Source organism: Mytilus californianus, unplaced genomic scaffold (assembly GCF_021869535.1).
Source record: "Mytilus californianus isolate M0D057914Y unplaced genomic scaffold, xbMytCali1.0.p SCAF_19, whole genome shotgun sequence".
NCBI lineage: Eukaryota > Metazoa > Mollusca > Bivalvia > Mytilida > Mytilidae > Mytilus > Mytilus californianus.
Window position 1 is genome coordinate 6,370,336 of NW_026262667.1, and position 18,010 is coordinate 6,388,345.

General features: G+C 34.8%; 1 protein-coding gene across 1 annotated transcript; it reads left to right on the forward strand.

The window, feature by feature from the left end:
* Window positions 1-7,619: 7,619 nt before the first annotated feature.
* On the forward strand, window positions 7,620-17,346 carry LOC127726959 (uncharacterized). The gene is made up of 4 exons (XM_052234335.1): window positions 7,620-8,012; window positions 9,910-10,064; window positions 16,257-16,408; window positions 17,177-17,346. Exons 2-4 carry the CDS (start codon window positions 9,923-9,925, stop codon window positions 17,315-17,317), a joined length of 435 nt encoding a protein of 144 aa, XP_052090295.1. The 5' UTR covers window positions 7,620-8,012; window positions 9,910-9,922; the 3' UTR covers window positions 17,318-17,346.
* Window positions 17,347-18,010: the final 664 nt, after the last annotated feature.

Sequence of the window (18,010 nt, forward strand, 5' to 3'; positions counted from 1 at the left end):
AATTATGTTGTGAGTTTGAACCCCGAACGTGGCAGATGCATTCGACTCCAATTTGAATTGGTCATAATTATAAATGAAGTGTTTACAAAACTTTGACATTCTCGAAGTACTAGACGAGAGGCGAAAAAGATCAAAGGGACATTCAAACTCATAAGTCGAAAATAAACTGACAACGCCATGGCTAAAAAAGAAAAAGACAAACAGACAAACAACAGTACACAAAACACAACATAGAAAACTTAAGACTGAGCACTGAGCAATACGAACCCAACCAAAAACTTGGTGATTTCAGGTGCTCCGGAAGTGTAAACAGATCCTGCTCCACATGTGGCATCCGTTGTGTTGCTCATGTTAGTACAAACCCGGTGATAAGTCTAATTCGGTAGGTCACATTCGGGTAAAAGGGGACGGGATTGTAATTACGACAATTGGAACATATCCGCTATCATATGTGAAACAGATATTCCATAAAGGTCAACCAATTCGTGATGGCTCCGTAAAATTAACGAAGGGATTTCAACTTCACCACTTGGAACTCTTGTTTTAAAAGCTTCCTCCTTGCAAGCAGCAATCCTCTATCAAGGAAATCATGATAGGAAATACAAGCCCTGGAATATCCTTTCAACTGGGAGATATACACTCCGTATGCAAGCGCTGCTGGAATGTTGCTACATAGAAATGGAAAGTTCACAATTGGGAAGCTGAAATCATCTCTTTTGTCGTAAAGTTTTGTTTTAAACCGACCCTCATTGTCAATTTCTAGATGTCAGACTTAACTGTAGCTGTTGTATCCTTCATCTCAAGTTCGAGGGGATAGATGCGTTCAACATGTCACCAAATTTCAAATCATTTAGTGAGAGAACATCATTTATATAAACGGAAAGTGAAGTAAAAGGATATTGCTAACTTCTTTCCTTTCTTCCTAAGAAGTTCATGTATGAAGTCAGCCTCATTAATAAAGGAACAAGTCTGCAAGAAGAGGAGCACAGTTGGTTCCCATGGGAATCGCTATTGCCATCCGGACTCATGGTTTCTTTTTTAAGAATCAACGCTTATTCATTATATCTATAATACATAACTACAATTGACCTAAGTTAGAAATGATTAATAAAAATATATATATACCCTATTACATAGTTTTTGACAAAAAATACACCTGCTATTATGATTACGACATTTCAAGAAGAGATAATTATATTTGATAAATATCTGATATATTTACGACTGAGGTATTAATCGAATCTGTGAAAAAATATCGACATCTGATTAATTGCAGATATTTTTTATTCAATCAGCAACCTTTTCTTTATATTTCATCTTAATTTCTCAATCTTATGATATACTATAAAGCTTGATTAGTGATCTATTCCAGCGGCGGCTCATCCCTACCACTTATTACATAGTAAGTGGTCCCCGAAGGTCAGGAGTACTAAACAACTCGTCTAACTACTACACAGTGGCACAAAACCAAATCCAAGTCATAGACAACCAAGATGTCCATGCGCAATTTACCAGAAATCATGCAAATTGGAATCTATAGCCTGATTTATTGGAATGTCCAGAATTCAGCAATTAAGGGAAATGTGAACACACTTGATCTTGCTCATCTTGTTCCAAACCAAACAATTCTTCGACAAAAATATACTTCATACCAAATGGTAATTACAGTAATCATTCAATTATTAAATATTTCAACCAATCCGTTATTTGGCTGAGAGTATATCCGAAGCAATCAAGACCAAGCACAAATTCCCCATCATTTAACCGTTCATCATTCAGTGCTGAGACCAATCATGACACCATCCCAAAACCAACAAAAACCAAGCCAGTACCAAAGAAACAGTTGAGAATATTAAACATCAATTTCCAAGAAAGTTTCAACTGAACTAGATGTAACCATAGGGACAGAACCATTGTTAAATTCAAACATCAAATTAAGCCAGATAATCCCTGATTAACTAAACTATGATATTATCTGTATCTATATCTGATACCGAACGCAGAGATCGCACGAAAGATCCTCATGGAGGAGGAGTTATGGTAGCTGCAAAAATTCATAACAGCAAGGGAACATCACAAAAACTAAAAAACAGAATTAATAACTGGAACAATAAATCTAGAAAAAGAAAATGCTTGTAGGTACCTTCTATCGACCACAGATAAAACAGTCGACAGCTATCTGCACCAAAAGAAGACCACAATTAATACTATTCGAATGAAACATCAGAAAGATATTTTCTTAACTGGAGGCGACTTCAACATACCAGATATTAACTGGTCAGAACAAACCATCACAAGTTGACACTATCCTTCCAGGACCAACTAAACTTTCTTGGAGATTGTAGCTGACAATGGATTTAAACAAATTGTAGACGTCACAACACGTTTTACAAAATTAAATGCATGACTATATCAACCACCTGAACGAATGGAAAACAACTGTCATGTTCCTGACTTGGTACGAAGTTAAACCTGGTTTTGTAATTAGCTAAATATCCCACTTGTATGAATAGTCAAAAGTTCCGTTATTTTGACAAAATTGGATGAGAAACCCAAACAGACATAATTGGTTAACGTGACAACAACAATTGGGATGCAGCAGCTAAAACTGTGAAAACATACATCACATACATACAACAAAACTAAACAAACATACAAATAAATCTGACAAAGACTGTTTTTGTAGTTGATAGTACACACAGTATAGTTAAACATAATGACAACTACACTTTCCCGATAGGGTACAACTTAAGTAAAACAATATAAATGCAAAGGTATACAAAATGGAAAAAAACCCACGATTAAACTTCAAGCGTCCGAATTGCACCTCTGGACCCACCAGCATCAGGAACACCCAAAGCCCAAAACCCGAAAGCTGGTTACACAAATACCGAGCCACGTCGAGTTATACGACCAAAAGGAATATAATAGAACAAAGATAAAATAATCACCAAAGGAGTCCACAAAGTACATAAAAGCTACTGGACCAGGTTCAATTTTATCTCTCATACTAGCGACATACCAACTCGCTCCTATTCTCAAAAATCTGTACAACCATCACCCAACACCGGAGAAGTCCCACAAGATTAGAGAGATGTTAATGCAGTACCCCTATTCAAGAAAGAGGAAAGACATTTAGGTTCCAATTAAAAACCTGTATCGATTACCTCCTGATGTGGAATCTCAATAAGTACGATATGATTGCAATATACATTTTTAAAATCGTCGTGATATATAGCTATGAAATCTATAAATTAACGTCATACAATAAAGCGTTATGGCTACAACGTTACCATAGTTAAATGTTAGTACTTCGCGTATTTTCCGACATTCTGGGGGCAGACAAAATTGAAATATGTAATCATGAAAACTTAAATAAATGAAGTTCACACTTTAGATAAAAGAAATGTAAAAATAATGTCCACCTCAAATGAAATACTTTAGTCACTTAACCTTAACTGATCACAATTAAAGTTTATCTCTTAGTCCATTCATGGATGTTTCTTCTGGCACACACGAAACAGTAATCGTCTTTGCATGTTACTTATTCCTGGCCTGTATCTATGTGGCTACTTGACTCTACCAGTTGCTGGTTTGCTCTAACGGGTGGCCTTGATTCTAATTTGTGTCCTTGGAGCTTTTCATCAAGTGAATTTACGTGCGTTCTGCTTTGAACGAGGCATTGCGATATGTTCTCTGTCCTACTTATAGCAACGGCCATATTTGAAAGTAGATCTAGATGGTCATGTTTCCATGGTAACTTTGCCGTGTACTTTCCGTTCTTGTAGGCAATAGCTGTGTTCTGGTATGAAATGACGAACTGTAGATGATGAAGACTGGTTGATGTTTCTACTGATTGGTCATGATAATAAATATCCGATCTTTGACTGAACAGCGGTGGGTCTTTTTCCTCTAATAACTTGGTCCTCGATAATTCCCCAGTAGTAGTCGGCGCCTATTAGTAAATCAATTTCGAAACGTTCTATAGCTTGGCACAGAGTGTGCAAGTTTAAATCTTCTAAAGTGTGGCAAGCTCCTTATATTATGCGAAATCTTTTTCTGAATCAGGACGGCAATCTGTGGAACAATGAGCGTGTTGATACGGATCTTTTCTCCTGTGTAGGTATGTTGTATTGTTGCAGTGTCTAAGTTTTGAACATTCTGTGATAAATTTCCAAACGCAGTCAGATGAATGCTGACTTTTCTTGTCGGTTTTATCTCCAATTTATCCGCTAAGTTTTGAGTTATGAACGAACGTTGTGCTCCCTCGTCAAACAAGATGTTAGATTCTATTCCTTGGTCGATATAACTAACTGGTGCAATGGATGTTTCAAGAAGAATGTCGCGACTTGTTGTGAAGAATGCATTACACTAGTCTCGTCTGTTGTTTCAACTACGGTTATCGCTGACTGTTAGTAAATCATTGTAGGCTGCTGTGTCGTACCTGGAATGACCTCTTTTCCTTTACATATGCTGGTATGATACATTCCGTTACATGTTTTGCATCGTTTTATAAAATTACATGCGGTCACTCAATGTGACCCTAAACAGTTGAAGCATAACTGTTTCTGTTTGACAATTTGACTTCGCTTGTTTACGTCTGTTACTTCAGTGCACTTTGTCTGAAAGTGCTCACCTGAACAAAAATACATGTACGTGTATTAAGCTTCTTACGTGATTCTGAGAATTTGGCCTTGATGTATGAATATGATTTCGTACCCATGAAAAATGCAATGGTGTGCAATCCGTCTGATTCCGTGACCCCTTGTCCTGCTTCGAGTAAGTCGATATCTATAGTTATCGATTTGCGTAAATTTTCTAAGAACAAATTATGTCTCCCTTGTTCTCGCGCAATAGATTTCCTTATTTCAATTGGTAATTTGTCCAAAACAACTGGGACCAAAAGCGATCCATACATATCTGGTGTTTGACCAAGTGATTAGAAGCCTCGCACATAGGATTCTAGTTCGTCTCCGTAAAACCTCAATCTCTATGCATCATTTGTTGGTGGGGGTAGGTTCATGAGTGCTTTCATGCAAGTATGTATCAGTTTACTTGATTGTCCGTAACGATCTCAAAGAAGGTTGACTGCGGTTTCGTAATTTGCATTGGTCCAAGCGAATCCCTCTACTGTTTGTGCGGCGCTTTCCGCAGGCTGGGCTTTTAGATTATTGGTCTTTTGGATTGGCGTTAAAGTATTATTATGATGAATAAATGACTCGAAACAATCCAAAAATGTTTGCTACTTGAGTATATCTCCATTAAAATAGGGCAAGTCTAACTTAGGTAGCCTGTAGTAATTACTTTTTGACGATTTCGACCCTAACGGGACTTGATACATACTATTCTCTGACGATCGGGTATGTACTGCAGGGGCGTCAATTGAATACTGCTTGTTCAAAGAATCTGTTGCACAAGTGTTCATATCAACTCTGACCTCGGGCGTGAAATTATATGCATTTACGTTAAGTCTGCTTGTTGAAGGATCAACATTACATACATCATGTGACGTTCTAGTGTTTGTTTAATTTTGCCATTTGATAAGGGACTTTCCGTTTTGAATTTTCCTTGGAGTTCGGTGTTTTCGTTATTTTACTTTTTTCTAAAGACTTGGTAAATTTGCGAATTTGTCTAAGCTTGCAATCTAGTTCATACATATACTCATCTGAGTTGGTGATTTCCTGTTCCGGATTTTCTTCCGATTTTTGATCCAAAAGTCTGCTATTTAAGTCAATCAATGTTTTCTGTTTCTGCGTGACGGCATCATCGAGAACTTTCACTTCGTCAACTTCTGTATTTGTGTTAGACTTTAACTCGTAGAATGTTAACAGTAACTTCTTACGGCTCCTTTGTGTCCAGCACAAACTGACTTCAGCATTGAATCCATATCCTGTTCACGGCACCATTAAATGTTGTGGAATCTCAATAAATACGTTATAATTGCAATATACGTTTAATCGTCGTGATATATAGTAATGGAATCTATACAATAACGTCATACAATACAGCGTTATGGCTACAACGTTATCATAGTTCAATGTTAGTACTTCGCGTTTTTTCCGTCACCCCATCATATGCAAGGCAAAAAAGATCACATTGATAGAACAAGTGCAAAAAGAAGCAGTGAGATTTGTCGAAAACAACTGCAAAGACCGAAAACCTGGCTTTGTAACAAACATGATAAATCAAATAATAAAGGAAATCCTCGGAGAACGAAGGAAAACCAACAGAATATGTATGCTACTATATAAAAATACGGAGATGTGGTATGATTGCCAATGAGACAACTATCCACCAACGTTCAAATGAAGTGGATGTAAGCAATTATAGGCAATTGTTTACTTTTATTTTTAAGATACAGCATTAGGTAATAGACAGACTTTAATCCCACCTAACGAACGACATGTTTTCGCAATCTTAGATCTTCAGATACGAGTGAAGTTGACTGATCTATAATTTAACCTATTGAGACAATTGCAGTATTCAATGTTGTTTTTTGTAGGCTGTTGTTTGTCTTTTTTTGCCACGGTATGACAGTTCGTTTTCGACTTATGAGTTTGAATATCCTTTTGGTTTCTCCCACTTCGCTTTAATCACGATATTTCAGAATCATCTTTTACTACAGAAAGAATGGTGGTCAGAACATTAGAAAGATGTATCGTTCTTCATAAGGATTTTTGTGAAGTTGAGGTATCCAGTATAAAAATGGGAGATTTTCATCGTCCTTTTTTATTGCTAAAACCAAAGGAGAGAAGTACCAAAGAACTGACTTGTGAGCTATAAAACATCTATACAACACCAAACGCTCACTGACTGTACTTTGCCTTAAAAACTAGTAATCATTTTTACTAGCAGGTTATCTTTTGAAGTTGTCTAGTCTATCTTTCTCTAATCTCTGAAAGAGTCTACTGTACTTGAGTGTATATCGTTCTTTTTGTGTTATACACGTTCACATAGTTCTTCGGTTGTACCATCCTTTAATACTAGTAGTAAATCTCAAAGGTTTAAGCGTTGTAAAGTGTAGTAAAGTGTAGGTCCAATTATTGTCATACATCATGCGATCTTACTGTTTGTGACATCGGATCTTTATTATCTCTATAGATATGTATATAAGTAAAGAGAGGTCGCGACTGATAAGAAGTTAAACATTGAACAAAGATACCTAACAGAGAATAAATAAATGCTTGGTTGAACATGTTGCCAACTTTGGTAATTTTGATTTCGTGCTTTTTATTTGTACATGCATCGTGGTGGCGCCCACATCAGCACATGGCCTGGAACGATGTGATAAATGAACATCACATCAACACTGGTGTTCATGGAGACATGTTTGTCGTCGATTTGTTTGATGTGCCTACAAGTATCATTGATGATCTCCACAGGTTTGTCATATTGTTGCGAGCAAAATCTTTATTTTTGTTGAAAAAAGCCTATTGGAAAATTTGGTCGGTGGGGTTTCTGCTTGTCTTTGCATGAGTTACCTAGAAATTAAAAAGACGCTGCAAAATAATGCTAAAAAAGCATAACATATCTGCCGCAAATTATACAAACACTATGCAATTTCCAGTTATAATGAATTTGATACCGCACTTTATTTTTAAATTTTATTGCCTGTTTGCATTATTGATTCACTGTTACTTGGTCGATAACACTGTTGATTAACTATATTTTTTTATGGCTTCTAAACAGTCAATAACGTTGTCACTATTTGTTGTAAACATTCATTCTCAGATGCAATTCATAAACTGTGTTATAGATGCTCCAATTATCTCAGACAATTTGACGTTAACAGTTTTTGCTAACTTATTTATACCGTACATGATTTTTGTCTCAAAGCTTTCTTTGTAATATGTTTCCTCCAAATTCAGGAAAGGGAAAAGGGTAATATGTTACTTTTCTGCTGGAACGAAAGAAGATTGGCGAAATGATGCCGGCAAGTTTCCATCCGATGGACTTGGGGTTCCTAATAAGGACTGGAAAGGCGAGACATGGGTTGACATAAGAAATAGTCAGTATGTATACATAATGTTTAGTCCAAATGGCGTCTGTCGTCGTCTGGTGTCTGTCGTAAACTTATTCGATGATCTCTGAAACTACGGAATCAATTTTAACCAAACTTGGCCTGAATGATCCCTAGGCCATCTAGTATAAAGTTCATGTTTTTTTTATTCAAGCCAATCCACCAACATGGCAACCATGGATCAAAATAGAACTGATATCTTGAAAACTATAGATAAAAGAGAAAATCTGAAATGATAAGATGATCAAACTCATAAGTCGAAAATAAACTGACAACGCCATGGCTAAAAAAGAAAAAGACCAACAGACAAACAATAGTACACAAAACACAACATAGAAAACTAAAGACTGAGCAACACGAACCCTTACACAAACTTGATGATCTCAGGTGCTCCGGAAGGGTAAGCAGATCCTGCTACACATGTGGCACCCGTCGTGATGCTCATGTTAGTACAAACCCGTTAATAAGTCTAATTCGGTAGGTCACATTTGGGGAAAAGGGGACGGAATTGTAGTTACGACATTTTGAACATATCCGCTATCATCTGTGAAACGGATATTCCATAAAGGTCAACTATTTTGTGATGGCGTCCGTAAAATTTACGAAGGGATGATTCAACTTCTCCACTTGGAACTCTTGGTCTAGTAGCTTCCTTGTGAGCAGCAACCCTCTATCAATGAAATCATGATAGGAAATTCAAGCCCTGTAATATCGTATCAACTGGGAGATATATACTCCGTTTGCAGGCGCTGCTGGAATGTTGCTACATAGAAATGGAAAGTTCACAATTAGAAAACTGAAATCATCTCTTTTGTCGTAAAGTTTTGTTTTCAACCGACCCTCATTGTCAATTTCTAGATGTGAGTCAAGATATGAGGCAGACTTAACTGTATCTGTTGTATCCTTAATCTCAAGTTCGATGGGATAGATGTGTTCAACATAGTCACCAAATTTTGAATTATTTAGTGGGAGAACATCATCAATATAGCGGAAAGTAAAGTTAAAGGATACTGCTAACTTCTTTTCTTTCTTCCTAAGAAGTTCTTGTATGAAGTCAGCCTCATATAAATTAAGGGACAAGTCGACAAGAAGGGGGCACATTTGGTTCCCATGGGGTTGCCGATTGTTTGTTGAAAAACACGTCCTCCAAACGTAACAAATATGTTGTCAATCAAGAAATCAAGTATCTTGATAATAGATATAGGAAGATGTGGTATGAGTGCCAATGAGACAACTCTCCATCCAAGTTACAATTTATAAAAGTAAACCATTATAGGTCAAGGTAAGGCCTTGATAATGTCCGTTTCAGAGAATTTTTTGTTTGAATCAGAGAGATTTTTTACAAAGTAGGATTTATCCCTCCCTAAGACAAGATGCTTGTATCTAAGTTGGCCATTCTTTTTGATGAATCAAAGCAGGACCAACTCTTTCAATTTGTCTTTTAGTTTGGAATGGGGGAGATCAACAAATAAGATATGTTGATCATGAATGATATGCTAGTCTTATAATGTCGGGCAATTGTTGAAGATGCACATATATCCAGGCGAGCGACACAGGCTCTGTAGAGCATCTTGTTGTTATTCATACGAAAAAACAAATTTTCTTGTTTTATTCAAGTGAGTCAAAACAAAATCTTTAAAATTATTATTTGCTGCTTCTCCGCCGAAACTGATCGGCTATGGAGATATATCTTCTCTGGCCATTAACTGGTAGACTAGCCCGTTATATGTAACAGGCTGGTACATAGCAGGGTACATTCATATTGCATTAACATGTCATTTTCATATGCATGAAATACTTTGCGCTGATAGTCAACCATCCACTTATCAACTAATCAATCAAAATTACTAAAACAGTACAATTTATCATATCACTACGTTGTTTTGTAGAGTTAGACGTATAATGAGGGATCGGATTGCTCATGCAAAATCTCGCCATTGTGATGGTGTAGATCCGGATAATGTTGATGGATGGGCACAGAATCAAGCAGGACTCCATTTAACATCAGATAATCAATTGGACTATAACAGATATTTAGCGAGAGGTAAAACATTTATATATGAAGGACAACTACCGACGTTCCTCACTTTTTATCCTCGTCTAAACTTTGCAATCATGTTTCAACATACAAGTGAAATATTCATATGTTACACTTAATCATTTTCCGCTCAATATTTTAAAATCTTAATTGTCTTCTCCAAGAACAATTAAATGATAAATATCAACTGCTGATATCATAATAAAGAGGTAGTGATCAAATAAATCCAATTTCATATGAACGAAGGCGTTTCAAACGGATAATCTTTATTTCAACATCTAACCTTTGTAAACCACCTTCACACAACATATGATACTTAATTCGTGCACACACGACGTGTTTCTGGATTGACCTTCATAAAGTACGCTAGAGACCAACAGTTGGAAACCATAGAAATATAAAACGTTTGAGAGCATTCAACCCGGTTTGGAGGTAGACCTGGACAGTGAAGGAAAGTCTCAAGTATACCTATGTAATAGCTGACTTTCAGGCTTCATATAAAACTCGAGCCGATTTGCTAGGGTTCAGGGTAACGTTAAACATCCTCTAGTAACAATGATAAAATCATAAATTTGGTATTACATATAAAAACTATAACATACTATCATCACATTTAATGGTAATATACAAAACATTGCTCTTCAAAAATACGATTAAATTGTGAACATAATAAGTGCAAATGAGATTTTGCTTTACATAATACTTAGTTTTTTCAACCTATTTTAGAAAAATACATTATAATTCTAATAGCATATTACTAATCCTCACCAACTTGTGGAGAAAGGTAGTTACTGCTATGACACAAACCATTTCAAAAGTATATTATATACTGGTATATCACACAGTGAACTTATAATATATAACAGCTTACAAATTCTGTAATCCAAAATTACAAGGTTTAATTAATGATTTTAATGTTACCATATTGAAACATAGACATAGTTATAAAACATGCAATGTAAGCGATGTTTTCATGTAAGGAAATCATACATAAATCAGGCAATACTTTAAATATGTACAGAACTATCGTTCTCTTTCTAATACAACTTTATTTATGTTTTTCTATTTGTAATCAATCAATACTGTTATCGTGTACGGACTGATGCACTCAATTAATACACTGTAGTATTCAAAATTTACTTATAACAAAGTGTTATCGAATACACCTCATAATATCGATCGGAATGTGTGTACTTTCTAAACTGATTTACATATAGTTCTACCGAGTGACTTCCATTTTATTTATGCAACACACGATGTATATATATATATTTGCAAAATATGTCGCAATAATACATTTCTGAAAAAATAGAGAAAAATAATCATTCATTCAATAAATCATTCACTCAATGAAAATATATTAGGCATATTAATAAAGAAGAAATTAAGAAAAACTCACGTCAAAATGTCAAGTCTGTCAATCTATTCAATATAAATTCTCAATAATTTCTATGGCTTCTGGACATAAACATCTATCTATTTCAAATCCATTAGTCTTTCTGTTTCAAACAAAATAAGTCACAAATCAGCGCTAAAACCTCAAACCAACAAATCAGATTACCAGAAATCCAAATAATCATGAATATTTAACAATACGTCAATAATGTATGGAAACGTTTGAATGTAATCAAAATTTAGAAAAAATATAATATTTTGAAGTTTTATTTAACATTTACATAATTATGCATCTTTATTTTACCATTTGAATATACACTAAATAAAAAGACTATCACCTTCTCTAACGTGTTGGAAAAATGACTTTCACGCCATTCGACTCTTCCTCCTTCTGATGAAGATATGACGTCAAAGCATTCAAAACAGGTATTCACTATGCTGTTTCTTTCACAATTTCAATTATAGTACGTGTGATATCTCTCTCCATTCTTCTAAACCTTCCTTCCTTCAGTTGTTTCTTTAACCATTCTACTTTATGTAGCTAAGATGTTTGTCCAATACCTTGGTTGTAACTATAACTCTGTTGTTGGTTATTCTCATGGTAGTGTATATATGTAGTATTCCTCGTCCTCTGAGCCTTGTTGGTTACTGCAGTGTGTTATCTGGAGCCACTGGTTCCTTTGTGTTTGCCTCGGTATCACCTGATGTGTCTGAGAGCGTACTACCATCCTGATCATTCTGTTTGTCAGAAGTATCCCCTCTTATCAATCTAGTCAGTCGCTTCTTAGCCTGTTGTCGCATTAGTCACAAGTGCTAGTTCACCAGTGTTCAACTGTGCTAGAGGGAAAGAGTCATGTCCAAAATCATTCTCTTGACTACCACCAACTGTAGTCCGATCGTTACCAGCTTAATTGACGCTATCTTGTTGCCAACCTACCACAGGTACAGCATCACTGTTGGTGTTGCTTTGTGCGTCTTCCTCTGGCAACCAAATAATGAAGCCCTGCTCTGGCTCTTTATCAGATTATGTCTCGTACTATAGGATTTTGTCTTCTGTTTCTCAAGGACTGTCTCAATATGTTGCGTCCTTGGTGTAGGGTTTCTTTTAGGCCGTTGTGATAACTGAACATTATCACTTTATGATCTGTAAACAGATACATTGATGCTAACATGTGGAAATGTATTTAAGTGCGAAATTGTTATTTAGATAAAGTCCGAAACCGTAAGATTTGAGTAATGTTGTCTTGTCTGCACGTGTTTTCAATAGTAAGATAAGGGTCATGGGAAAGTTCACTTAAAGCTGCATGCATTGATTCATTATTATTTTGAAGTTCGACCGTTTAGGATTAATAAATTATAGCTTAGGAACTTTGTGTTTTTCTATGGGTGTATAGTTAAGATACCACATATTTTGTCGACGAGGATAAACTATTATATTAATTAAAACATTTACAATGGCTGATGATCCACCAGTAGCAGTTGTTATGCCTTCAAATACGACAGAATAGAAGAATTTGATGAACATTCTGAAGACTGGATTCAGTACACAGAAAGATTAGAATTCTATTTTACAACAAATAACATAGACAATGCCGAGAAAAAACGAGCAATATTACTAAGCGCTTGTGGGAAGAAAACCTATAAACTGATGAGAAATTTATTTGCACCAGGGAAACCAGGAGAAAAAACATTTGATGAACTGGTAAAATTAGTAAGAGATCACCAAAATCCTAAGCCATCAGAAACTGTACAGAGGTATAAATTTAATACTAGAGATAGAAATCAAAACGAAACGACTAGTTCGTATGTAGCCGAATTGAGGAATATTTCGGAACATTGTAATTTTAATATGACATTAGAGAACATATTAAGAGATAAACTTGTGTGTGGCAAAGAAGACGACCGAATACAGAGGCGACCTTTAGCTGAACCAAAATTGAAATTTCCAAAAGCAATGGAAATAGCGCAGCGATGGAGACAGCTGCGAAAAATGCACAAGATTTGCAAACTACGGAATCACGTCAGACCGTGCATAAGATGACATTCAGACAAGAGGAATGTTACCGTTGTGGTGGAAACCATAGACCACATGAATGCAAATGGAAAGACGCCAAGTGCTACATATGTGAAAAAAGGGACACTTAGCAAAAAGGTGCAGGAATAAAGGGAGGCAACACCCAGCTAACGTGAAACCAAGGAATAAGCAACAGACGCAGTCAGGACATCCGAAATCTAAACAGAAGCAACAGAAAACACATTTTGTAGAGGAGGATAATAGTGAATGCAAGGAAAAATATTCTATGTATCAAGTGCAAACGGAAAAGAGGAAACCTTATTGCATTAAGGCTCAAGTCAACAATATGGAGATCGAACTGGAATGTAGCCTTTTCCAAACCGGGCATACGTCCAATTGGTCGAATGATATTTCTGTACAGAGTTTTTTTTCGTCCTTTTCCATATCTTGCAGTTTTGCCATCAAATTCTATCTCTCTAAACAAAAGCCATGAATAATCTTAAATATAGAATGATAAATGAATTAAGAAAAATTCAAAATTGTTTGTGATTTAGTATAAATCTTCTTCTAAAACTGTTCAACTTTCAATTATAATATAAATGTAAATATAAATGAAACACTCAGAAACGTGTCCTTCCCCTCAAACGTGTCCAACCCCCCAAACGTCTTCATATAACGCATAGACATGTATAGCTTGTGTAAGACACCGAAACGTGTCCTTTTAATAAACGTCCATATTTTGAAAACGTCCAAATGGGCCTACCTATATGAAAAGTTATTCGTTATCACATATGTTGTTTGAAAACAAATTAAGTCGAAAAAAACAAATTAAATCGAAATTTGAACAGGAACGTTATACCCGGTGAACAAGAAAAAAATATTTCATGTATATTAAGGACGAGAACAAATTAACAATTAATACAATTTAGTTGGTTCTTATAACTTGGAGCGGACACGCTTGGGGGAGATGGACACGTTTCGGCGAATCGGACACGTTTGGGGGATGGACATTTATGAAAGTGTAACATATATGACAGCCTGAAAAAGATTTTTATTTAACAATTTTTGATTAACATTAACCGCACCTTAAGCCGGTCTTTTCTTCTTATTTCATAAGGTCTCATTGAGCCGCTAAATGTATGTAATATCTTACTTTGAATTTTAGTTGTAAAAGAAGTTGAATATAGATATTTCACAACCATTATCAATTTTTTATCCAACCAAAGAAGAATAAACTTTTTTTAATGGATGGCTGGTTGCGCCTCGTCTGGTTCCTGAAAGTTATATCATACAATTTATAACTTTTATGCAAATATTTTGTAAATTTTGAATATATTTGTGCAAAGTTAAGTTCCTAATAAAAATTAATCCTAGAAATTTTATTTCTTAAAAACTATTTTCAATATATGACTGCCAAATTTCAAAGTTGTATAAATTTTTCCTTCTAGTAAATATCTTTAGCTACAGTTTTTACTTGGAGAATTTTTTAAACCCCCATTATTACATAACATTTATGTTTCATTAGAATCTGTAATTTTTGGCGGACAACAATTGCGAGGAACTCCCATATCAAATTTTATTTTCGTAAGAAATACAATATCTATGAATAGCTTGATATAACTCTTAATTTCATGTTTGTAGCATAAAAATATAATTCTAAGAACTGAATGCTTGTTTTTATAATATTGTATGGCGTTAATGCGTTGAACGTGAGCACATTTTTAATAAATGTGCTTCGGTCAACGCTTTTACACCCCAATAAAATTATAAAAAGAAGCATTTAATTTCTTAATTGAAGAGCACCATTTACATATAATATCTAGTCTTGTTATATAAAAACTTAATCACGACGGCTCATTCAATTTGCTGATGGCTGCTTTGTCAACAACATCAACTCCAACTAGCAACGCGGATATTCTTTATTGACTTTGAGACGGCTACCCGTTATTCTGCCCAACGAACATTTGCCAACATTAAGTGTACATGCTTGTCTGACAGGGTTCATCTGACCTTGACCTCATGTAAATGGATCATTGATGGTGATGAAGTTTATGTGATATTTGTAGTAAAAACTTCATATTACAGTTATATTACAGTCATATTACAGTCTTTCAACACAAATTAATTCATGATAAATAAAACAGGCAGTACATTTCAGCGTGTGCACTCTTGTTTATCAATTAAACTTTTTTGTGCTTAATTCAAAGATTATTTTTTGTATACTATTAATGTGTCCACAAGTTAAAACATTTTCTTGCGCATAATTTCAGGATTTTATAGTGTTTTGTCCATAAGGGCTAATATTGTAAATAATTTCATACGATTGTAAAATAGTTTGTTCGTTGTTTACCACTGTTTTGTATATTAGTGCTCTTTGGTGAAATAAATATGTTTTTTTCAATTTTGACTTTTTTTCAACTATCAATCCGGCAGATTATTCAAAAGTATATTTGAACTAGATTCACTGTAACTATAATAACAGCTAAATTTCACTAATCCTTATTGCCAAAAAAAAAATCACGTTTCTCAAACACGAAATTACTTACCTGTATACAAAATTATCAAATGTTGGAGAAAACTGAACACACCGATGATGATTTTTTGGCAGAAAATGAGGGGACACATTACTTTGTAACACCTGTTTCATATCTTTATCGTGTTTTTCTTGACATTCTTTGATAAAATAAGAGATCACACAAAATGTGTGCTAAAGATCTTCGGTCCAAGAATTTTTTTCTTGTGTTATGCACTATATTTTACTACTAAGACCTTTGAAAATTACTTTACAGAGGCACACGGCTATGGTTTAGCTATCGGACTGAAGAACGATGTAAGCCAACTTGATGACCTGGTTGGCGACTTTGACTTTGCCATTAACGAATCCTGTATGGATTATGATCACGAGTGTGACCGGTACAAACCATTTTTTGATGCTAGAAAGGTATACCGAAATAAGTTATATTAATTTTATAGTTGCCTTGTTGAGATAGACACCTTTACAAATCATACCAATTACGGAAAATAAACTATATAATATGACAGTTTATATTATCACCGACCTGTAATGCTGATTTGATTCAGTAAGAATTGTTTATTAAATACTCCCCCATTTACACTGAACGGTTTCTGACTGTTAAACCAAATTAATTTACAAGATCTACATTCAGGTTTTTAAAATATAATCATTAGGTGATGTCTGTCTACAGTCATCAAATTGACTTCCAATCCACCATTTGAGGTTGAGTAGAAATGGTTTCAAACCTATGATAAGACAACAACAATACAATTTGTATTCATAAACTAAAGATTTCAGTGTTCACTATTTACCACATGATGCAGTGTTGGTGTCTATATGAAATTCGTTATAATGCTTTCATTTACATCCATGTAGAATGTGTTCAAGAACTTAGACTGACACTCTCGTAATATCTAAAAAAAAACTTGCTTTGGGACTGCAATTGCCACATTCTCCTTTCTGTAAAGGTAGATGACCAAGACTCAATTTCCAAAGAGGATGCCATCGTAAGTTTGTTTTAGGAAGTACGAATAAAAGATTTGGGGTTTAAGTCAACAATACACCAATCTAATCACATAATAATCTACTGTCACATATTTTCTTGATTAGTTAGGAAATTTTGTATCATTTATTATGTTTTCATCTAAGTAGGCACCATTAGTCTTTCATACATTTGATTTTTTATAATTTTAGCCGGTGTTTCACATCCAATATGTTAGTTCTACGACAGAAGGTCATCAAAAGCAACACGAAATATGCTCATCGTCAAAACGACCTCATAACATGAATACTTTAATTAAGCATGGGATGGTAAACTGGAAAATTGGTTGTTAATTTTTTTCAAGTAAAGATCATCTTCGTGGTGTGTTTGTTTTTATTAAAATCGTCTGATGAAAGGACTATATTGTTCTATATTATTTGTATTATTTTGAATATTGCATATGTGGCATCATTATATGTTTGGCACTGGCTACGGTTACGTTGAAATGTAACAATAATACAAAAATTATTGTTACATTGGACACTAACGTTAACAATAATATTTGTGTCTACGGGTACGTTGTGTTATTGTTACGTTAGAGTCTTGACGTTTCTAAAAAGACGATCAAAGGAAAGAAAGTAAATTGTTTAATTACAAAAATACTGGACAGTAGATATTGAGGTAAGCTGAAAAAATATCAAAAACAAGAGTGAAATTTTTTTTATGAATTTAATGGCACTATTACTGATTAATTAATACTTGATCATGATGAACTGTTCAAAAGAACATGCACCGTCGCCAATAAGAACGAAATCACAAAACATCTGGACTCTGAAAATGAAAATAGGTCCATCTCCACCTATAAATACTGTTGACAACATTCGGCAAATGCCAAAATCACTTTGATTGCCTTCACAAATATTTCTCGGCTTATATTTTTAAGTTTTATTGTGGGTTTTTTTTTCCCCATCAAGTTCAGACATGCTAAGTTGGATATTGAAATCAGAGATAAACATATCATCAGTAATGGACGGAAATGAAATGAT

Bases quoted from the DNA above. Each gene is read 5' to 3' on its own strand.
- LOC127726959 (XM_052234335.1), top strand. From the start codon at position 9,923: ATGAGGGATCGGATTGCTCATGCAAAATCTCGCCATTGTGATGGTGTA. The intron at 10,065-16,256 runs GTAAAACATTTA...ATTACTTTACAG, and splicing joins TAACAGATATTTAGCGAGAG to AGGCACACGGCTATGGTTTA. The intron at 16,409-17,176 runs GTATACCGAAAT...TTATAATTTTAG, and splicing joins CATTTTTTGATGCTAGAAAG to CCGGTGTTTCACATCCAATA.